This window comes from Capra hircus, chromosome 27 (assembly GCF_001704415.2).
Source record: "Capra hircus breed San Clemente chromosome 27, ASM170441v1, whole genome shotgun sequence".
In the NCBI taxonomy this organism is placed as follows: domain Eukaryota; kingdom Metazoa; phylum Chordata; class Mammalia; order Artiodactyla; family Bovidae; genus Capra; species Capra hircus.
The window spans coordinates 11,146,906-11,169,333 of NC_030834.1; the positions used below are offsets into that span (position 1 = coordinate 11,146,906).

At 37.6% G+C, this 22,428-nt stretch overlaps 1 protein-coding gene across 1 annotated transcript in view; it reads right to left on the bottom strand.

The window, feature by feature from the left end:
* LOC102181098 (disintegrin and metalloproteinase domain-containing protein 5-like) overlaps nt 1–22,428 on the bottom strand; it is a 127,291-nt gene that overhangs the window by 20,799 nt on the left and 84,064 nt on the right. Inside the window, exons 17-19 of the mRNA XM_018041763.1 lie at nt 21,936–22,155; nt 8,477–8,563; nt 7,705–7,816 (exon numbers count right to left, since the gene is read on the bottom strand). Of these exons, the coding sequence (XP_017897252.1) occupies nt 7,705–7,816; nt 8,477–8,563; nt 21,936–22,155 (419 nt within the window). The remainder of the gene's footprint in view (nt 1–7,704; nt 7,817–8,476; nt 8,564–21,935; nt 22,156–22,428) is intronic.

Genomic DNA, 22,428 nt, shown 5'->3' on the forward strand with positions numbered 1-22,428 from the left:
CCAGTGAAGATTCTTCCTGCTTGAGGTGCCCAAACTGAGACATCAACTTTGCCTGACCTTTAAGGCTGCTGCCCTTCATGCAAAAACTGCACCATCAGCTCTCCTAGAGCTGAGTTTACTGCCTCTGTAGATCTTGGAATCTGTCAGCCTCCAGAATCACATGGACCAATCAATTCCTTCTAAAGCTTCTCCTCCTGTGCTATCAATGGTCCCATTTCTCAGGAGAATTCTGACTAATACAGATTTTGTTTCCAAGAAACAAGATGTTGTTATAAAAAATACCTAAATATGTGGAAATGGCTTAGGAACTCATAATAGATACTATCTAGAGGAATTTTGAGGCACATTGTGGAAAACACCTAGATTAATCTGAAGAGAAGGCAGGAAGACAAGGGGACGACAGAGGATGAGATGGTTGGATGGCATCACCGACTCAATGGACACGAGTGTGAGCAAGCTACAGGAGTTGATGATGGACAGGGAAGCCTGGCATGCTGCAGTCCATGGGGTTGCAAAGAGTCAGACAAGACTGAGACTGACCTGAACTGACTGAATCTGAAGAGGTTGTTGGTGGAAATCTGGACGGTAAAGGCAACTCTGGTGAGGATTCAGAGGCAAAAGAGGAAAGGAGAGAAAGCCCGCATCTTTTTTAGATGATACAAAGATAATCATGAATGGAATGCTGGTAGAAATATTTACATGAAAGTTGTTTCTGGTGAGATTTTAGACAGAAAAGAACAATGGGTAAGAAAAGTGACCAAAACTTGGCTAAATTGTAATCTTGTGTTTTATGGAAGATAGAATTTGTGAGTCATGAAACTGGATAATTAGTTGAGAATATTTCTAAGAAAAATGTCAAAGATGTAGCCTGGACACCCCTGACTTATTAGAGTAAAATGTGAGCAGAGGAGACAAAGTGAAGGAGTTAGCGCTGAGCAGAGAGGTGCCAGAATTTAAAGATTTGGAGAATTCTCAGTCTATGAATTTTGCAAAAAAAAAAAAAGAGGGGGGATATGTTCCAAAATGTGGACAGAAAAATCATCTGATAAATAGACTGTGCACGTGAACCATCTCAGGAGACGGCGGGAATAAGGATGAGATGATATCAGCAGAAGCACTGCCAGGTCAGACCAAAGAGAACAGCACAGAGCCACAGAACAGGCTGGCTGCCAACACGCTTTATCCTCCAAGAAAAGAGAAGGATGCAGAGGGTAACTCAGAGATCATCCAGGCTTCCTCTCCCATCACGGGCCAGCAGCTGTCTCTTCCTCACTTTGACCAGCCAAGCTCTGTTGCCCAGTGGCTCAGGGGCAGTTTACTCCAAAGAGCTGTATGGATGGAGCCTCTGTCCAGAGCTGAAGAGGTAGGGTAGAAGCTACTGCAACTGGGTTATGCTCCCACCCCAAAGGCTCTGGAGGACAGAACCTCAAAACTAAGAAGGTTATTCTCCAGCCTGAACATCAAATGTAATTTGCCTTGCTAAGTTTTATTTGTATTTTCTGAGACCTGTCACCCTTTTCTCCTTTCCAATTTCTCCCTTTAGGAACAAGAATGTCTATTGTATGCCTGTCTTTTTTTTTCTTTTTTTTTTCTTGATGGTCCAACTGTCACACCTGTATATGACTACTAGAAAAACCATAGCTTTGACTAGATGGACCTCTGTCAGCAAAGCGATGTCTCTGTTTTGTAATACACTGTCTAGGTTTGTCATAGCTTTCCTCCCAAGGAACAAACATCTTTTAATCTCATGACTGCAGTTACCATCTGCAGTGATTCTGGAGCCAAAATATAAAATCTGTCACTGGTAACACTTTTTTCCCTTTTATTTGCCATGAATTGACTGGACTGAATGCCATGATCTTAGTTTTTTGAATGCTGAGTTTCAAGCCAGCATTGTCACTCTCCTCCTTCACTCTCATCAAGAGGCGCTTTAGTTTCCCTTCACTTTCTCTGATCAGACTGGTATCATCTGCATATCTGAGGTGGCTGATATTTCTCTTGGCAACCTTGATTCCAGCTTGTGATTCATTCTACCCAGGATTTCACATTATATACTCTGCATAGAAGTTAACTAAGCAGGGTGATAATATACATACAGCCTTGTTGTATGCCGTTCACGGTTTTGAACCAATCGGTTGTTTCATGTCTGGTTCTAACACACATACAGGTTTCTCAGGAGGCAGGTAAGTTGGTTTGGTATTTCCATCTCTTTAAGAATTTTCCACAGTTTGTTGTGATCCACACAGTCAAAGGCTTTAGTGTAGTCAATGAAGCAGAAGTAGATGTATTCCTGGCATTGTGCTTTCTCCATGATCCAACGAATCTTGACAATTTGATCTCTGGTTCTTCTGCCTCTTAGAAACCCAGCTTGCACATCTGGAATTTTCTCAATTCACATATGGCTGAAGCCTAGCTTGAAGGATTTTGAGCATAACCTTACTACTTACTACCACTTGAAATGAGCATGATGGTATGATGAGTTTAGGCTCTTATGAGGTCATTGCTTTTTCACTGGGACCTGTTGTGCACAAGAATCTGTGTGTGCCCTCTAGAGTGGAGGTTCTGTTTCCCCCAGCCCTATGGAATTACTGCAATCAAACCCCACTGGCCTTTAAAGCCAGATGTTCAGGGAGTTCCTCCTCCTGATGACAGACCCCTAAGCTGGGGACCCCCATGTAGGTGCTCATAACTTTCACTTCTGTGTAATAAGTTCTGTGATATAATTATTTTCCAGGTTATGGGTCACCCACCCAGTGGGTATGGGATTTTATTTTATCGCTATTGCACCCCTCCAACTGTCTCATTGTGGCTTTTGCTTTGTACTTGGATGTAGGGTATCTATTTGTATGTTCCAAAATTTGTTTTCAATGGCTGTTCAGCAGTTAGTTGTGATTTTGGTGTTTTTGCAAGAGCTTATGACTTTCTACCAAGTCATCTTGTCTCTGCCTCCTGTTTCTTTTTCCTGTGTGCTTAATCTTATTTCACTTGCTCATACAGTGCTGAGGGCAGAGGTCTTACACCCTACACTTCAGACCTAGTGTGAAATTGCTTTGCTGACATCTCTGCTGAGTGTGTAGAAGTATTGAATAACACAGCATTGCTTATTTAAAGGTTGCTAACAGAGCATACCTTAAAAGTTCCCCATACAAGAAAAAAAAAAATCTCTAAGTATGCTGACAGGTGTTAGCTAGACCTACTGTAGTGACAACCTACATTGTTTTACAATGTATAAAATATCAAATCATTATGTTGTACCCCCTGAAACTAATATAATGCTACACATCACTTATATCTTAATAAAAAATATTTTGAATTGGTTATGGTGGAGAAGGAGCTGAAAAAACACAAATGGAGAGGAAATCTCAAATGTCCGAGGTGAGACAAGCAAGTATCTAAATCAATTACACATTTTTGTTTCCTAAATTAAAAAAATATTTGTTTTCCCTAAAGATGGCAGTGTTCAGATAAAAATAACTACTGCTGGATTAGTTCTGGGCCCACTACAAGAACAAACATGTTTTATCTATTCATTCAATTTCTTTTTTTCTTTGTGTTTTTCTTTTTTATTTTTTATATATATTTAATTTTTTAATATAAATTTCTTGATTGCTCTACAAAACTATGAAGTTACATTTCCAGATTCATAGATTGTAACTAAAATGACTAGTGGGAGAAAAAAGTGGAAATTTTGATAACACCTGTTGATCCCTTACAGTGAAGCAATGACTCTGTCACGTTTTAGAAAGTAACTGTGGTAGCACACATTGCCCCAGCTCTTAGGTAATTTAGTTTCCAGAAGAGAATTTCAAATAAGCTTCTGAGTTTCTATGAAAATTTTAATAAAACCATACAAAATAAAGAGATTGTTGCTATCCTGATCAAACACAAACTAGTCTTTGCTCATCTACATGCGTATTTACCAAACAGAGCAAATGTAACTCTTTGCAAGTTCCATTCAGTCTATAAATTTCTTACTGAAGAAAAGAAAAAGATCTCACTTGCCAAATGTGCTGTCCACCTGGTACGCAACACTGAAAGGGGTGTGATTTGTTTTCCTGTGATATGAAGGTTTTCATAATGAAAATTTCAATCACTTTTAGTTTCCTCAAAATGTGCAGAAGCATTTAACAAGAGATTTTTTGTTTGTTTTTTAACTTCACACTGTGGAAAGACATTGCTTCCTTAAACAAGTGTACAAGATGGTTGTACACTTTGCTGGCCATAGAAGATATGTTGAAATATTTGCAGTGCAGTGGGTGTGTGTTCAGTCATGGCTGACTCTTTGCAACCCCATGGATGGTAGCCCACCAGGCTTCTCTGGCCACGTAATTCCTCAAGTGAGAATATTGAAGTGGGTCGCCATTTCCTCCTCCAGGGTATCTTCTTGACCTAGGGGTCAAATCAGGGTCTCCTGCATTGGCAAGCAGATTCTTTTACCGAACCACCTGGGAAGCCCAGTTCAGTTCAGTTCAGTTCAATTCAGTCGCTCAGTCGTGTCTGACTCTTTGCAACCTAATGAATCACATCATGCAGGCCTCCCTGTCCATCACCAACTCCCGGAGTTCACTTAGACTCAAGTCCATCGAGTCCATGATGCCATCCAGCCATCTCATCCTCAGTCGTCCCCTTCTCCTCCTGCCTCCAATCCCTCCCAGCATCAGGGTCTTTTCCAATGAGTCAACTCTTTGCATGAGGTGGCCAAAGTACTGGAGCTTCAGCTTTAGCATCATTCCTTCCAAAGAAATCCCAGGGCTGATCTCCTTCAGAATGGACTGGGTGGATCTCCTTGCAGTCCAAGGGACTCTCAAGAGTCTTCTCCAACACGACAGTTCAAAACCATCAATTCTTCAGCGCTCAGCTTGCTTCACAGTCCAACTCTCACATCCATACATGACCACTGGAAAAACCATAGCCTTGACTAGACGGACCTTAGTTGGCAAAGTAATGTCTCTGCTTTTCAATATGCTCTCTAGGTTGGTCATAACTTTCCTTTCAAGGAGTAAGCATCTTTTAATTTCATGGCTGTAGTCACCATCTTCAGTGCTTTTGGAGCCCCAAAAAATTAAGTCTGACACTGTTTCCACTGTTTCCCCACCTATTTCCCATGAAGTGATGGAACCAGATGCCATGATCTTCGTTTTCTGAATGTTGGGCTTTAAGCCAACTTTTTCACTCTCCTCTTTAGCTTTCATCAAGAGGCTTTTTAGATTCTCTTCACTTTCTGCCATAAGGGTGGTGTCATCTGCATATCTGAGGCTATTGATATTTCTCCCGACAATCTTGATTCCAGCCTGTGTTTCTACCAGTCCAGCGTTTCTCATGATGTACTCTGCATATAAGTTAAATAAGCAGGGTGACAATATACAGCCTTGACATACTCCTTTTCCTATTTGGAACCAGTCTGTTGTTCCATGTCCAGTTCTAACTGTTGCTTCCTGACCTGCATACAGATTTCTCAAGAGGCAGGTCAGGTGGTCTGGTAATCCCATCTCTTTCAGAATTTTCCACAGTTGATTGTGATCCATACAGTCAAAGGCTTTGGCATAGCCACGCTAAAATATTTACCTGATGTAAAATCTTATTTTTTTAAATGCTGGACAAGAAGAAAATACTTCCCTAATGTTGAAATTCATGGAGGATGAGAATAGAGAAAAAAAAGTTCTCAATGAAATGGAAATTTATATGCTGCTTTTCCAAAGCAATCTGATGATCTGTGAAGAGGCCTTCAGAATTCCAGAACAGGATGTATTGACTACACCTTGGTAGTTCTATGATTTGCACAGGTTGTGACAACAATTCATACACTTGAAAAAACGACTCATACCTTTGGAAATAAAGACTGCTTCAGAACTCAAAAAATGCAACCAGCAATGGGGAAGCAAGGAAGGACTTCCTCAGTTCCTTTATTAAAATAGTAATTTATATGGAATTCAAATTAGATTTCACCAACTAAGATTACTTCTATGCTTTAAGCCATGTTCCCTGAAAAAGAAATATTTCACATCCAGTGTGCTTCAGAGTGCATAAAAATAATGGGCATTTGAGACATGGATAGCCTATCTGATGAATTTAAATATGCAAAAGAACTGACTGACAGAGAGGTGGCCTATCATACCAAGCCTGTAGCAACAAAGTGATTGAACATTTTTGGAGAGCTGCAAAATATGAATAGTTTTTCCAAGCCTGAAAACCTGCTTTATCTAGTAAAGAAAACCCTTAGTATCCTATGCTCAACTGCTTTTGTCAAGATACTTAGCATAATGCCATTACAATGAACTCATATCGCAATTCAGTAAACGTGGGGTTGTTAAAACAAAGCTTCAAGTCAAAATGAATTTTACATTTGATTCTACTCCACTTTGCTACCACTTAAAAGAAGGACACCTTAAAGGCTGCAAGCAGTTCAGAAAGGTATAACTAGAGAATAAAACAAAAAATATGTCTGACTCTATTATGGCACTGAAAGAAGCATGACAATGTTATTTTCATTAAATATGAGGGTATCGTTAATTATTCCTATTATATTTTTATTCTTCCTCCTTTCTAAAAATCGTACATTTATGTATTTTGAGAAAAAAGAAGATAGCCATGCAAAACTTAAATATCTAGTACAGGGTTCTTAAAAAGAGGTAAAGTAAATTGCTGTATTATAGAATACATTATACTCATTATAAACTAGTGTTCTTGTTCATATATTGTTACTTTTAATTGGTTTTTCTATAAACTACTATTGATCAGCACTGTTAATTAGTTCTATTGCTGTTTCACTTAAATAATAGCAATTTACGTAACAACCTGGAGAAGGAAATGGCAATCCACCCCGGTACTCTTGCCTGGAAAATCCCATGGTTGGAGAAGCCTGATAAGCTACAGTCCACGGGGTTGCAAAGAGTCAGACACAACTGAGCAGCTTCACTTCACTTATTTAACAAAAGTACACAATATAGAATAATATCAAATTTGAAATAAATACCCATTTTTTCTACATATTTATGTGAAAATAATAATATATATAGTTTCTTGTTACATGTTAAATGATTATATTTCCTTTTTTTAGGTCTACACACAGTCTGATATATCTGTATTTTAATTGTCTAAGAAGGTACTCCCCTATGTATGCCTCCTCTTGTATGTATGTATTCAAGCTGCATATAAGCCTGCCCAGGAGCTCATCATTTATTTGACCCAAAGGAAAAGGGGTAAAGGGGGACAGACATCCTCTTCTGAAATCAGGGCTATTCTCCAGTTGTTCCCAGTCTCATCCAGACCCACTTGATCTCAAAACAATCCTCAGGAACCCTAGGTGTGGGGATATTCTCAAGGTAAAATTTTAAACTTTAGGTCGGAACCCCTACAAAGCAAAAGAAAGGAGTGGCCTGAAAGACGACAATGATGACTTAACATCATTTTAAACCAAGCATATGTGAGACAATCCAAAGTGAACAATCGAAATTAACTGGTCAAATTAGGTACACTGTAATTTCTACTTTTCAAATTTCCTACTACTAGGTACAATTTTTGTTAGTAAACAATATCAACGTTGATACAGGAATACAAACTTAAAACTGTCTTAGTTTTTTAAAATTTTATAAGTAAAATAAAACTCATATTTGTTGACATGAGTTGCTTTGCAATGTGGCTTGGAACCTAAATTTCATTTTCTTACATATTACCTTAGATTAACAAAGTTTTAAAGACACTAACCGGCTTTGTGCTCGTGTCCATCATCGACACTTCCAAACCCTCCTAGAAGGGGCTTGCAGTTAGGAGGCCCAAACCCTTTCAAACAATGGCAATGATTTAAATTGTTGCATACCTAGAATAATTAGAAAATAGAACAATTTTTATGTACAAAGTTGGTTTTCCATAGAGACCAATGAATATTCTATACTTATTGAACAGAGAATTTAACTTAAATAGACAAATTCAACAAATTGTCACAAATTTTACCTTGAAAATTTCCTATACTGTATAAAGTATATCTGGCTTCTGTTGCCATATCATTTTTAAAAATTATTTCAACTTGCCCCATAACCAGACCAAGATATTATCAATCAACAATAACATGCCACTAATTATCATTTACTTCCTAACTTCACAGAAAAGTCTGGACACTAAATTAATGAACAAGACACTTCTAATGACCTCATTTACCAGTTCCTGCCTTTCTCTGTTAAAATAAGATCATTTTGATTAAATGGTAAATACAGTGCCTATAGCATATCCAGCCCACATATTTACCAATCATTTTATATGTCCAGAATCATCTTAAATGTTTCTACATCTTCTCTAATATTAAACAGTTTGGCAAGATTTCTCAAGAAAGTAAGATTGAAGCTGTAAGTTATAGACTGTTAAATCACACCAAGCAGCATGAAGATGATAAAAAATTACTCAGAAGATTTCTTTAAATCTCCAAACTGTTGACTGAATTGTTCAAAGCATGTTACTTAAAATGAAAACTGAAATTACTTACTCCTTTTGAATTACAATCAACATCATTACTGCATTGTGTAGTATTTATTTGGAATCTAACCTCTCTACAGGAAAAGTTCAAACAATACTAAAACAAAGCAAAGAAATTGAAAAACAAATTCAGTCAAACCAACAAATTAGACTGCGCATATAGATAATACATGAGAAAAAATTCAAGGTTTCATATTACCAAGAATTGGCATAAAAACTCAAAACATAAAGTTATAATTGTGACAGCATTGAAATAAATATGAAATAAACTATGTGCCTTCATACTGTAAAAGTATAGTCATGTAAGAAGTTGAAAATTTTATTTTCTTGCCATCTAGCACCAGCAGTCCTCTTAGAAAGAAAAATATCCAGAAAAATAATTTGGTTAGTCCTTTGAGTTCAATCATTATGTGAGGAGCATTTAAAAAATATCCAGGCCTGGGCTGTACCCGACACCATTATATCAAGATATCTGTGGGCAGAGTTTAGATGATTACCAGGATCAGTTAGGGCTGAGAAATATCACATGGGAGGTTGAGATAATAAAATCACGTGTATGAGGAGCAAATGAGGCACGTTACTATTGCATGTGGGGAAAAAAATGAGGAGAAAAGCAAGGATAACAGGAAATTATATGAGGTAATACAATGATGAGAGACTCTCATGAGAGAGATGGCTAAATGGCCTTCTAAGAAAAGGAATGTTTAATGTGTACATTTATATTGCCCTAATTTATGGCGTTAAATTATGTGACCTTTTCCAATTACTCAAAATTTTTCAATAAAGTCAATACTTTACAAAAGATTTTTGTTTTTGGCTGAGTTTTGCTTTTTGATCATAATAACAACAGAGGAGACAGAAAGAGGGGGATCAGAACTCAGAAACAGAGATTGGAGCCAATGTCATTTAGATATCAAGGGGAGAGAGACCTCAGATCTTGTACGTATCTGTATGTTTTCAAATAAGCAAGATGTGACAGATACTATGATATTATCAAAAAGTATTAGGTGAGGGTGGGATGATTTGGGAAAATGGCACTGAAACATGTATAATATCATATAAGAAATGAATCGCCAGTCTAGGTTCGATGCAAGATACAGGATGCTTGGGGCTGGTGCACTGGGATGACCCAGAGGGATGCTTTGGGAAAGAGGTGGGAGGGGGGATCAGGATTGGGGACACGTGTACACCCGAGGCGGATTCATGTTGATGTATGGCAAAACCAATACAATATTGTAAAGTACAAAATAAATAAATAAACAATAATTTTTAAAAAGTAAATTTGAATTTACTAGAGACTAGAGACTCTCTTTCAAAAATATGTACATTAATTTTCTAGTGTAGCTCTTAGAATTAATCATTTCTAAGATAAATCAGAACATTAACTGTTGGATATATTGTTTATAGAATATTAGAACTTTCTGAAAACATTCTATAATTATAGAAGTATATTATTGTTATTATATCTATATATATTATTATATATTATATTATATATCTAAACAATTATATTATTGTTAATGCTGTTTGCTTATTCTTATGTACAACATACATGATAACTATATGTATTGTATTATAGCAGAATATAATATTGAACTAATATTATTCAATTAAAACATTCATCTACCAATCAGAAAAAAAATTGAGTTGATCATAATAAGTTAAAAATCAATATAAATTTATATATTCTACAGAAACAATCGACACAATTTAAGAAAGTTTTTCCAAAAACGATCCATCAGTTCAGTTCAGTTCAGTTCAGTCACTCAGTCATGTCTGACTCTTTGCGACCCCATGAATTGCAGCACGCCAGGCCTCCCTGTCCATCAACAACTCCCAGACTTTACCCAAACTCATGTCCATCGAGTGGGTGATGCCATCCAGCCATCTCAACCTCTGTTGTCACCTTCCCCTCTTGCTCCCAATCCCTCCAGGCATCAGGGTTTTTTTCCAATGAGTCAACTCTTCGCATGAGGTGGCCAAAGTACTGGAATTTCACCTTTAGCATCATTCCTTCAAAAGAACACCCAGGACTGATTTCCTTCAGAATGGACTGGTTGGATCTTCTTGCAATCCAAGGGACTCTCAAAGAGTTCTCAAACACCACAGTTCAAGGGCATCAATTCTTCAGTGCTCAGCTTTCTTCATAGTCCAACTCTCACATCCATACATGACAACTGGAAAAATCATAGCCTTGACTAGATGGACCTTTGTTGGCAAAGTAATGTCTCTGCTTTTGAATATGCTATCTAGGTTGGTCATAACTTTTCTTCCAAGGAGTAAGTGTCTTTTAATTTCATGGCAGCAGTCACCATCTGCAGTGATTCTGGAGCCCAAAAAAATAAAGTCTGACACTGTTTCCACTGATTCCCCACCTATTTCCCATGAAGTGATGGGACCAGATGCCATGATCTTAGTTTTCTGAATGGTGAGCTTTAAGCCAACTTTTTCACTCTCCACTTTCACTTTCATCAAGAGGCTTTTGAGATTCTCTTCACTTTCTGCCAAAAGGGTGGTGTCATCTGCATATCTGAGGTTATTGGCATTTCTCCCAGCAATCTTGATTCCAGCCCAGCACTTCTCATGATGTACTCTGCATATAAGTTAAATAAGCAGGGTGACAGTATACAGCCTTGACATACTCTTTTTCCTATTTGGAAGCAGTCGGTTGTTCCATGTCCAATTCTAACTGTTGCTTCCTGACCTACATATAGGTTTCTCAAGAGGCAGGTCAGGTGGTCTGGTATTCCCATCTCTTTCAGAATTTTCCACAGTTGATTGTGATCCACACAGTCAAAGGCTTTGGCATAGTCAATAAAGCAGAAATAGATGTTTTTCTGGAACTCTCTTGCTTTTTCCATGATCCAGTGGATATTGGCAATTTGATCTCTGGTTCGTCTGCCTTGGAATCCCTTAGAAGAAATGGAGTAGCCATCATGGTCAACAAGAGTCCAAAATGCAGGACTTGGATGCAATCTCAAAAACGACAGAATGATCTGTTTGTCTCCAAGACAAACCATTCAATATCACAGTAATCCAAGTCTATGCCCCAACCAGTAACGCTGAAGAAGCTGAAGTTAAACGATCCTATGAAGACCTACAAGACCTTTTAGAACTAGCACCAAAAAAAGATGTCCTTTTCATTATAGAGGACTGGAATGTAAAAGTAGGAAGTCAGGAAACACCTGGAGTAACAGACAAATTTGGCCTTGGAATACGGAATGAAGCAGGGCAAAAGCTAATAGAGTTTTGCCAAGAGAACGCACTGGTCATAGCAAACACCCTCTTCCAACAACACAAGAGAGGACTCTACACATGGACATCACCAGATGGTCAACACCGAAATCAGACTGATTATATTCTTTGCAGCCAAAGATAGAGAAGCTCTATACAGTCAGCAAAAACAAGACCGGGAGCTGACTGTGGCTCAGATCATGACCTCCTTATTGCCAAATTCAGACTTAAACTGAAGAAAGTAGGAAAAACCACTAGACCATTCAGGCATGACCTAAATCAAATCTCTTATGATTATACAGTGGAAGTAGAAATAGATTTAAGGGTCTAGATCTGATAGATGGAGTGCCTGAAGAACTATGGACAGAGGTTCGTGATATTGTACAGGAGACAGGGATCAAGACCATCCCCATGGAAAAGAAATGCAAAAAAGCAAAATGGCTGTCTGGGGAGGCCTTACAAATAGCTGTGAAAAGAAGAGGAGTGAAAAGCAAAGGAGAAAAGGAAAGATATAAGCATCTGAATGCAGAGTTCCAAAGAATAGCAAGGAGAGATAAGAAAGCCTTCTTCAGCAATCAATGCAAAGAAATAGAGGAAAAGAACAGAATGGGAAAGACTAGAGATCTCTTCAAGAAAATTAGAGATACCAAGGGAACACTTCATGCAAAGATGGGCATAATAAAGGACAGAAATGGTATGGACCCAACAGAAGCATAAGACATTAAGAACAGATGGCAAGAACACACAGAAGAACTGTACAAAAATGATCTTCACAACCCAGATAATAATGATGGTATGTTCACTCACCTAGAGACAGACATCCTGGAATGTGAAGTCAAGTGGGCCTTAGAAAGCATCACTAAAAAAGCATCACAACAAAGCTAGTTGAGGTGATGGAATTCCAGCTGAGTTATTTCAAATACTGGAAGATGATGCTGTGAAAGTGCTGCACTCAATATGCCAACAAATTTGGAAAACTCAGCAGTGATCACAGGACTGGAAAATGTCAGTTTTCATTCCAATCCCAAAGAAAGGCAATGCCAAAGAATGCTCAAACTACTGCACAATCGCACTCATCTCACACGCTAGATAAGTAATGCTCAAAATTCTCCAAGCCAGGCTTCAGCAATACGTGAACAGTGAATTTCCAGATGTTCAAGCTGGTTTTAGAAAAGGCAGAGGAACCAGAGATCAAACAATCCATAGGACAGTAATTTTGATCAAATAATATGTTACTCAATCCAAACTAGTATTTACATGAGATCTTCAAATGCTATTTAAATATTTACTCCCTACAGTGCTTACAAAAACACTTGCTTATACATTGCACAACATAAAAAAATGATCTGTATAAAATTTACTTAAAAGTAATGTTGCTGTTTAAAAGAGGTATGGAGATCATTAAAAACTAATATTGGTGCAATATTGCTTAATAAACCTGTGAAAATTGTCCACAATTTGTAAATAGAGACAATGGGAGAACTACACTCACCCCAATATCATTTTTGAACATTCATTAAAGGAAACACAAAGATTATTTAATTATTTAAGGGAATGCATTTTCCATAACTTGCTAGTCACTACTGAGAAGAGCCTAGATCTTGTTAAGTTACATGATAACAGATTTTGTCTGGCAAATATATTAATGAGTTTTGTCTGACTGAAAAGATAACCCCCAAATTATGGTTTTACTGCTCTATAGGACATTAGCAGATTTTACTTTAAACCTAGCAGTTGTATTTCAACATTCTTTTGCCTAATGGCTCTAAATACGTAGTCCTTTAAACACTCTTTGAACTAGCTTTCACAGTTTGTTCCTTCATTACTGTGTTTGATGGGTGCTCAAATTTATATTTGTATAAAAGCTATGTGTTTACATTTCTGAAAGTCTTCAAGCCCCAAATGAAGTACCTAAGTGGACCTATTTGCCACACTCAAATTTCTTTGCCCAACAAAAGTTCCCTTTAAGCTATTTAAGTATGGACATGTATTTTCTTATATGCACATGCCTTGTAGGGTAATTTACAAGTGGCATCAAAGATTTACTTTGGCTCACTCTCCATTTCTCTTGAGTTTTCTTTTCCTTCTCAGTTTTGTTTTGAGTTGTTTTGATATCATTTCTGATTCTTAACCGGTCAGTAAGTCTGCCCATGATATATGCTGTGCTGTGCTTAGTTGCTCAGTCCCGTCTGACGCTTTGTGATCCCATGGACTGTAGCCCTCCAAGCTCCTCTGTCCATGGGGATTCTCCAGGCAAGAATACTGGAGTGCATTGCCATGCCCTCCTCCAGGGGACCTTCCCATCCCAGGGATCGAACCCAGGTCTCCTGCATTGCAGGCAGATTTTTTACCATCTTAGCCACCAGGGAAGCCAGTGAATACTGGAGTGGGCAGCCTATCCCTCCTCCAGGGGATCTTCCCGACCCAGGAATCAAATCGGGGTCTCCTGCATTGCAGGCGAATTCTTTACCAGCTGAGCTACCAGGGAAGCCCACCCATGATATATACATGTATATATATACTTGTGAATATATAAATATTTGAATATTTGTGAATATATAAATATATGTGAATGTTTGCATATATGCATATACATGTGTATATACATGTGCATACACATACAATTTTGCTTGTTTTACATATTATAGAATGGCTATACCTTTGGGTTGTGTAAATTGTTCATTTTTGCCACTTTAAAAAGAAAATGAGTGTGACTTTAAGGAACCATATAATGTGTGTATAAGTTTTTAGGCTGCTAACTAGCTTCTGTATGAGAGGTAGTAATTAATTATCTACCTCTCATTTCTTTCTGAAATATACCTTAACTGCGTTAAAATTATAATTATACAGTTGGGACATATTAGTATCAATAATGGCAGAAGACAACCATCTCAGGGTAATGGGTTGTGTAATTGCTTTTCAAAAGACAAACTAGCTTTATACTGATGTTATATCTGATTATTTCAGAATATAAAAGAAGACAGTCAAAGTCAAGGTTTAAATGAATACAGAATATTATATTTTGTGCAAAGTAACCTTTATTTTGTTTATAGTATCTGTAATTAAAAAAATAATGAGTCTGAAAAATTTTAGTAATAACTGTTCAGTTTTGGTGAGATCAATCATAAGATAATTTTAGAATGTGCCTGTGAATAATGTAGAGCCTGACAGAGAATGAGATGGTTGGATGGCATCACCAACTCAATCGACATGGGTTTGAGTAGACTCCGGCAGCTGGTGATAGACAGGGAGGCCTGGCGTGCTGCGGTTCATGGGGTCACAAAGACTCGGACACGACTGAGTGACTGAACTGAACTGAACTGAATACTGTATTGATGTAAAATTATAATTTGGATTTTTAAGAATTGTATACCTAGAAGTTGGTTGTGAAGTATTTAATTTGCTCTTAATAGAGGTCATCGTCATCGTGAAGTCACTCAGTCGTGTCCAACTCTCTGTGACCCCGTGGACTGGAGCCCACCAGGCTCCTCCATCCATGGAATTTTCTAGGAATAGAGGTAGTACAAAGCTTTTCTTTACTTTCTATAATTCACCTAGATGAGAGAGATTCAGTAGTTCACCAAAATAATTTTCTGGCTTTGTATCATGTAAATGGTTATTTTTAAAACTTCTCCATAGTTTTGAAAGAGCTAAAGTTCTGTATAATTTTACTACATTCACCTATTAATATGGAAGCTCTTGCATTGTCACTTTGGTTAACAGGGAGCTAAGCAAATTTTACTATATACCAATAATCCTTTTTAATTAAGTGACCATACCACCTTGGGCAACTGTGGTGATTTTTATCTTACCAGTTCTGAGTCTAAAGTCAAAAAAATTGGGGGGTCATTTTTTTAATACCTAAAACTATTTTTAAATTTCTGAGATTGCAAACAGAAAGTAACGGATTTGACCTCTTATCTCATAAATAAAAGAATGCTAAAAATAATTAAATTTGTCTGATATTCTCCATAATTTATTCATTTTTGGAAGATATTAAATTTTTAATGAAAATGCATCACACTGTAAGGGCTTTTTACAAAACAACAAAAACTATTGTTCCTAACTGCAATTGAGAAGAATTTTATATCTTTACTTTTTAATTCATTTTAAAATTTAAGTATAGCTAATTTACAATGTTGCCTTAGCTTCAGGTATACAACAAAGTAATTCAGATGTGTATATATATATATATATATATATATTCTTTTTCCTCTGGTGTAGGAAATGACAACCCACTTCAGTATTCTTGCCTGGAAAATCCCATGAACAGAGGAGCCTGGTGGGATGCAGTCCATGGGGACACAAAGAGTCGAACAAGATTGAGCACACACACAATGATGGTTCTTCTTCAGATTCTTTTCTATTATATGTTATTGCAACACACTGAATATAGACCCCTGCGCTATACAGTAGATTGTTGTCATATACCTATTTTATACATAGTAGTGTATATCTTTGGAGAAGGCAGTGGCACCCAACTCCAGTACTCTTGCCTGGAAAATCCCATGGAAGGAGGAGCCTGGTGGTCGGCAGTCCATGGGGTTGCTAAGAGTTGGACACGATTCAATGACTTCACTTTCACTTTTCACTTTCATGCATTGGAGAAGGAAATGGCAACCCACTCCAATGTTCTTGCCTGGAGAATCCCAGAGATGACGGAGCCTGGTGAGCTGCCGTCTATGGGGCCGCACAGAGTTGGACACGACTGAAGCGACTTAGCAGCAGCAGTGTATATCTTAACTCCAAACTCCTAATTTATGATAGTTTCCATTACTTCTCAGTTAAATAGCAATGTAGGAGCTGCATAGGATGACAGTATGGAGATTCCTTAAAAACTAGGAATAAAATCGCCATATGACCCAACAATCCCACTCCTAGGTATATACCCTGAGGAAACCAAAATTGAAAGAGACACATGTATCCCATTGTTCTTTGCAGCACTATTTACAACCAGCCAGAATATGGAAGCAACCTAGATGTCCATCAACAGATGAATGGATAAAGTAGTTGTGGTATATATATACAATGGAATATTACTCAGCCATAAAAAGGAACACATTTGAGTCAGTTCTAATGAGGTGGATGAACCTAGAACCTATTATACAGAGTGAAGTGAGTCAGAAAGAGAAAAACAAATACCATATTCTAACACATATATGTGGAATCTAGGAAAATGGTACTGAAGAATTTATTTACAGGGCAACAATGAAGAAACAGACATAGAGAATAGACTTATGGTCATGGCAAGAGGGAAGGAGAGGGTGAGATGTACAGAAAGAGTAACATGGAATCTTACATTACCATATGTAAAACAGATAGCCAATGGGAATTTGCTGTATTGCTCATGAAACTCAAACAGGGGCTCTGTATCAACGGAGAGGGGTGGGGTGGGGAGGAAGGTTCATAAGGGAAGATATATATTTAAACCTATGGCTGATTCATATTGAGGTTTGACAGAAAACAGCACAATTCTGTAAAGCAATTATCCTTCAATAAAAAATAAATAAAATTTTAAAAAAGAGGTGCATAGGATGAACTGTCAAAGAAATTCAGCCAGCCTTCCCTAGGTTAATTTTAAATGTTATTAATATAAGCAAAACTATTGGTCTCAGCATATATTGTAAATGTTACAAGAATGAATTGAAAGCTCATAGAAAATCAAGTTCATTTCTTTCCATAATATTCTCTTATCCTCAAGAGAAACTTTGATCAAACTCTTTTTTCCTTGTTTAATTTTATTTTATTATTATATTTATATTAATATTATTATATTAATTTTATTTTATCATTTTTTTTACTTTACAATATTGTATTGGTTTTGTTATCACACCCCTGCACTCCAATAAGAGATTTTGTTTTTCTCCATTTTCATACTATTGGTGACTCTAATAAATTAACCATTCAAACTTTATAAGCTTTTGATCAACTGGTAGTTTGTACTTTCAGATACAGGATAGAACCTAAATCTTCACTGACATGTAGAAAGGATCCTATAAGGTATTCTAAACTATTTGAATTTAAGAATTAGACTCACAGGTATAGGATATGGAACTTATGCTGACACTGATTAGACAATTTCACTATGGTGTGAATTAGATATATCATATGGCTGAATCAGGATTTACTGGAATATATTGGAATATATCCAAAAATAAAATGCCATACAAAAGTAAACTGCTAACTCAAGATCCAGGGAAGTAAAAATTAATTATTCAGGGATAAATTAAACGAGAAAAATTAATTGTGGTTATGCTTTTCTGATGATAAATGAGAAAGCTTTTTTTTTCAGTTTAGTTCAGTTCAGTCACTCAGTCATGTCCGACTCATTGCGACCCCATGAATTGCAGCACGCCAGGCTTCCCTGTCCAACACCAACTCCCGGAGTTCACTCAAACTCACATCCATCAAGTCGGTGAGGCCATCCAGCCATCTCATCCTCTGTCGTCCCCTTCTCCTCCTGTCCCCAATCTCTCCCAGCATCAGAGTCTTTTCCAATTGAGTCAACTCTTTGCATGAGGTGGCCAAAGTACTGGAGTTTCAGCTTTAGCATCATTCCTTCCAAAGAACACCCAGGGCTGATCTCCTTTAGAATGGACTGGCTGGATCTCCTCGCAATCCAAGGGACTCTCAAGAGTCTTCTCCAATACCACAGTTCAAGGGCATCAATTCTTCGGCACTCAGCTTTCTTCACAGTCCAACTCTCACACGCATACGTGACTAATGGAAAAACCATAGCCTTGATGCATTTCTAATCTTCACTTCATTAGCTATATGCTTTTATAAACTGAAATGAAACATTTTAAACTAGTAGCTGGTTCCACATGTCTCCTCAAATTCAAAAATAAAACTTTCACTGTCTCTTCACTTTTAATGGCAATGTAATTATTTATACTCTTGATAATAGTCCAAACTTACAGTCCTGCAATCTTCTCAGGTGGCTCAATGGTTAAAAAAAAAAAAATCCACCTGCCAAGGCAGAAGACACAGGAGATGCAGACTCTATCCCTGAGTGGGGAAGCTCTCCTGAGGGAGGAAATAGAGACCCACTCCAGTATTCTTATCTGGAATACTAACCCATGGACAGAGGAGTCTGTGGGTCGCAAAAGTGCTGGATACAATTGACTGAGTACACACACAATAAATAACTAGAAAACTAGACTTAAGTGTGCTCCTGCAGAAGAACAGAGAAATAGCTGTAGAAAGAATGAAGAGACTGGGTCAAAGTGGGCATGATGGTCAGTTATGAATGTGTCTGGGCATGAAAGTAAACCCTGATGCTGTAAACAGCAATATCACATGGGAACATGGAATATTAGGTCCACGAATCAAGGTAAATTGGATATGGTCAAGCAGGAAATGACAAGAGTACACATCAACACTTTAGAAATCAGTGAACTAAAGCAGATGGGAAAGTGCAAATTTCATTGAGATGATCATTATATCTACTATTGTGGGCAAAAATCCCTTAGAAGAAACGGAGGAGCCCTCATGGTCAACAAAAGAGTCTGAAATGCAGTACTTGAGTGCAATCCCCAAAACAACAGAATGATCTGTTTGTTTCCTAGGAAAAACATTGAACTTCACAGTAATACAAGTCTATGTCCAGCCAATAATGCCAAAGGAAGTTGAACAGTTCTATGAAGATGTACAAGAAGTCTAGAACTAACAGCAAAAAAAAAAAAAAGATGTCCTTTCATTATAGCAGACTGGAATGCAAAAGGAGGAATCAAGAGATACCTTCAGTAACAGGCAAGTTTTGGCCTTGGAGTACAAACCAAAGCCTGGCAAAGGCCAACTCACTGGTCACGGCAAATATCCTCTTCCTACTAGATGAGACAAGTCTACACATGAACATCACTAAATGGTCAATACCAAAATCGGATTAATTATATTCTTTGCAGCCAAAGAGGAGAAGCTCTATACAATCAGGAAAAACAAGACATGGAGCTGATTGTGGCTTGGATCATGACCTCCTTAGTGCAAAATTTAGGCTGAAATTGAAGAAAGAAGGGAAACCTACTAGGCCACTCAGGCATGACCTAAATCAAATCCATTATGATTATACAGTGGAGGTGATAAAACAGATTCAAGGGATTAGGTCTGGTAGATAGAATGCCCGAAGAACTGTGGATGGAGGTTCATAACACTGAATAGGAGGCAGTGACAAAGAACACCCCCAAGAGAAAGAATGCAAGAAGTCAAAGTGGTTGTCTGAGGAGGCCCTACAAATAGCTGAGAAAAGAAAAGAAGCAAAAAGCAAAGAAGAAAAGGAGAGATATACTCAACTGAATGTAGACTTCCAGAGAATAACAAGGAGAGAAAAGAAAGGCTTCTTAAGGGAACAATGCAAAGAAATAGAGGAAAACAGTAGAATGGGAAAGACTAAAGATTCCTTCAAGAACATTGAAAGATATGAAAGAAACATCTCATGCAAAGATCCATGCAATAAAGGACAGAAACAGCAAGGAACTAACAGAAGCAGAAGAAATTATGAAGAAATAGCAAGAATACATAGAAGAACTATACAAAAAAGGTCACAGTAAACTGGACAACCATGATGGTGTGTTCACTCACCTAGAGCCAGACATCCAGGAGCGTGAAGTCAAGTAGGCATTAAGAAGCATTACTACAAACAAAGCTAGTGGAGGTGATGGAATTCCACCTGAGCTATTTCAAATCCTAAAAGATGGTGCTTTTAAAGTGCTGTATTCAATATGCCAGCAAATGTGGACAACTCAGCAGTGGCCACAGGTTTGGAAAAGGTCAATTTTCATTCCAATCCCAAAGGAGGGCAATACTAACGAATGTTCCAACTACCATAAAATTCTTCTCATTTCACATGCTAGCAAGGTAATGCTCAAAATCCTTCAAGCTAGGCTTCAACAGTACGTGAAATGACAACTTTAAGATGTACAAGCTGAATTTAGGAAAGGCAGAAGAACCAGAGATCAAGTTACCAACATCCACTGGATCATAGGAAAAGCAAGAGAGTTCCCAAAAAACATCTAGTTCTTTATTGACCATGCCAAAGCCTTTGACTTGTGGATCATAACAAACTGTGGAAAATTCTTAAAGAAACAGTAATAACAGACATCCTTACCTGCCTCCTGAGAAATCTGTATGCAGGTCAGGAAGCAATAGTTAGAACTGGACATGGAACAACAGACTGGTTCCAAATTGGGAAAGGAGTACATCAAGGCTGTATATTGTCACCCTGCTTATTTAACTTATATGCAGAGTACATCATGTGAAATGCCCGACTGGATGAAGCAGAAGCTGGAACCAAGATTGCTGGGAGAAATATCAGTAACCACAGATATGCAGATGACACCACTGTTATGGCAGAAGGTAAAGAAAAACTAAAGAGCCTCTTGATTAAAGTGGAAGAGGAGAGGGGAAAAGCTGGCTTAAAACTCAACATTCAGCAAACTAGGATCATGGCATCTGGTCCAATCATTTCATGGCAAATAGATGGGGAAACAGTGAAAACAGTGACAGACTTGATTCTTGGCAGCTCCAAAATCACTGCAGATCGTGACTGTAGCCATGAAATTAAAAGACTCTTGCTCCTTGTAAGAAAAGTTATGACCAACCTAGACAGCATATTGAAAAGCAGAGACATTACTTTGCTGACAAAGGTCCGTCTAAGTCAAAGCTATGGTTTTCCCAGTAGTCATGCATGGATGTAGAGTTGAACTATAAAGAAAGCTGAGCACCAAAGAATTTACGCTTTTGAACTGTGTGTTGGAGGAGATTCTTGAGTCCCTTGTACTGCAAGGAGATCCAACCAATCCATCCTAAAGGAAATCAGTCTTGAATACTCATTGGAAGGACTGATCCTGCAGCTGAAGCTACAATCCTTTGGCCACCTGATGCAAAGAACTGACTCACTGGAAAAGACCCTGATGCTGGGAAAGATTGAAGATGGGAGGAGAAGGGGATGACAGAGAATGAAATGGTTGAATGGCATCACTGACTCGATGGACATGAGTAAGCTCTGGGAGTTGGTGATGGACAGGGAAGCTTGGCATGCTGCAGTCTATAGGATCACCAAGAGTGGGACAAGACTGAGTGTCTGAACTGAATGAACTGTGCACTTACAATAAAAAAATTTTATGATAAATGACACCTCTATAAGGCTATTTTAAAATGCATTGGTTGGTATATTATCAAAATCAGCATAAGTATAAAATATAATTGTTAAAACACTTAAAATTTTTACTTCTAATTACCATTCCAGGGCCACATATAGTGCCATCTTCTACAAATGTTTTATCTCTGTCTTCAGGTTTTTCAACTGTGGTAAATGTATCTCTAGGTAACCTCTCAGCATTCAGAAATACTGATGCGCATATTTCATCTCGTACATGCGTATAGATCACAGATAAATTTGCTTGTGATACTAAAGTTTTATGTGGCCAGGCACAAACTAATTTTCCACACAATGTGTGACTAAAAGCATAAAGAAGAAAAAAAAACTATTATTTACAGAAATAAAGTAGATTGCTGATACAGCTAACTTTAAAAAGTATTTTGATAATTTAAATCCAAATTTCAAAAGTTTTCTGTAAGTAAATTTTAGGAGCATATTGATTCATGTATGATGTGGCTCTCTGTGTTTCGTGAGGAAATGTAGCAAGGGAAAAATAAACCATTTTTGAAATCTGACAGCCCTGATCTGTTCTATATTAGCTTCTGAAATTTGAGCAAGTGATTATTGGTGTT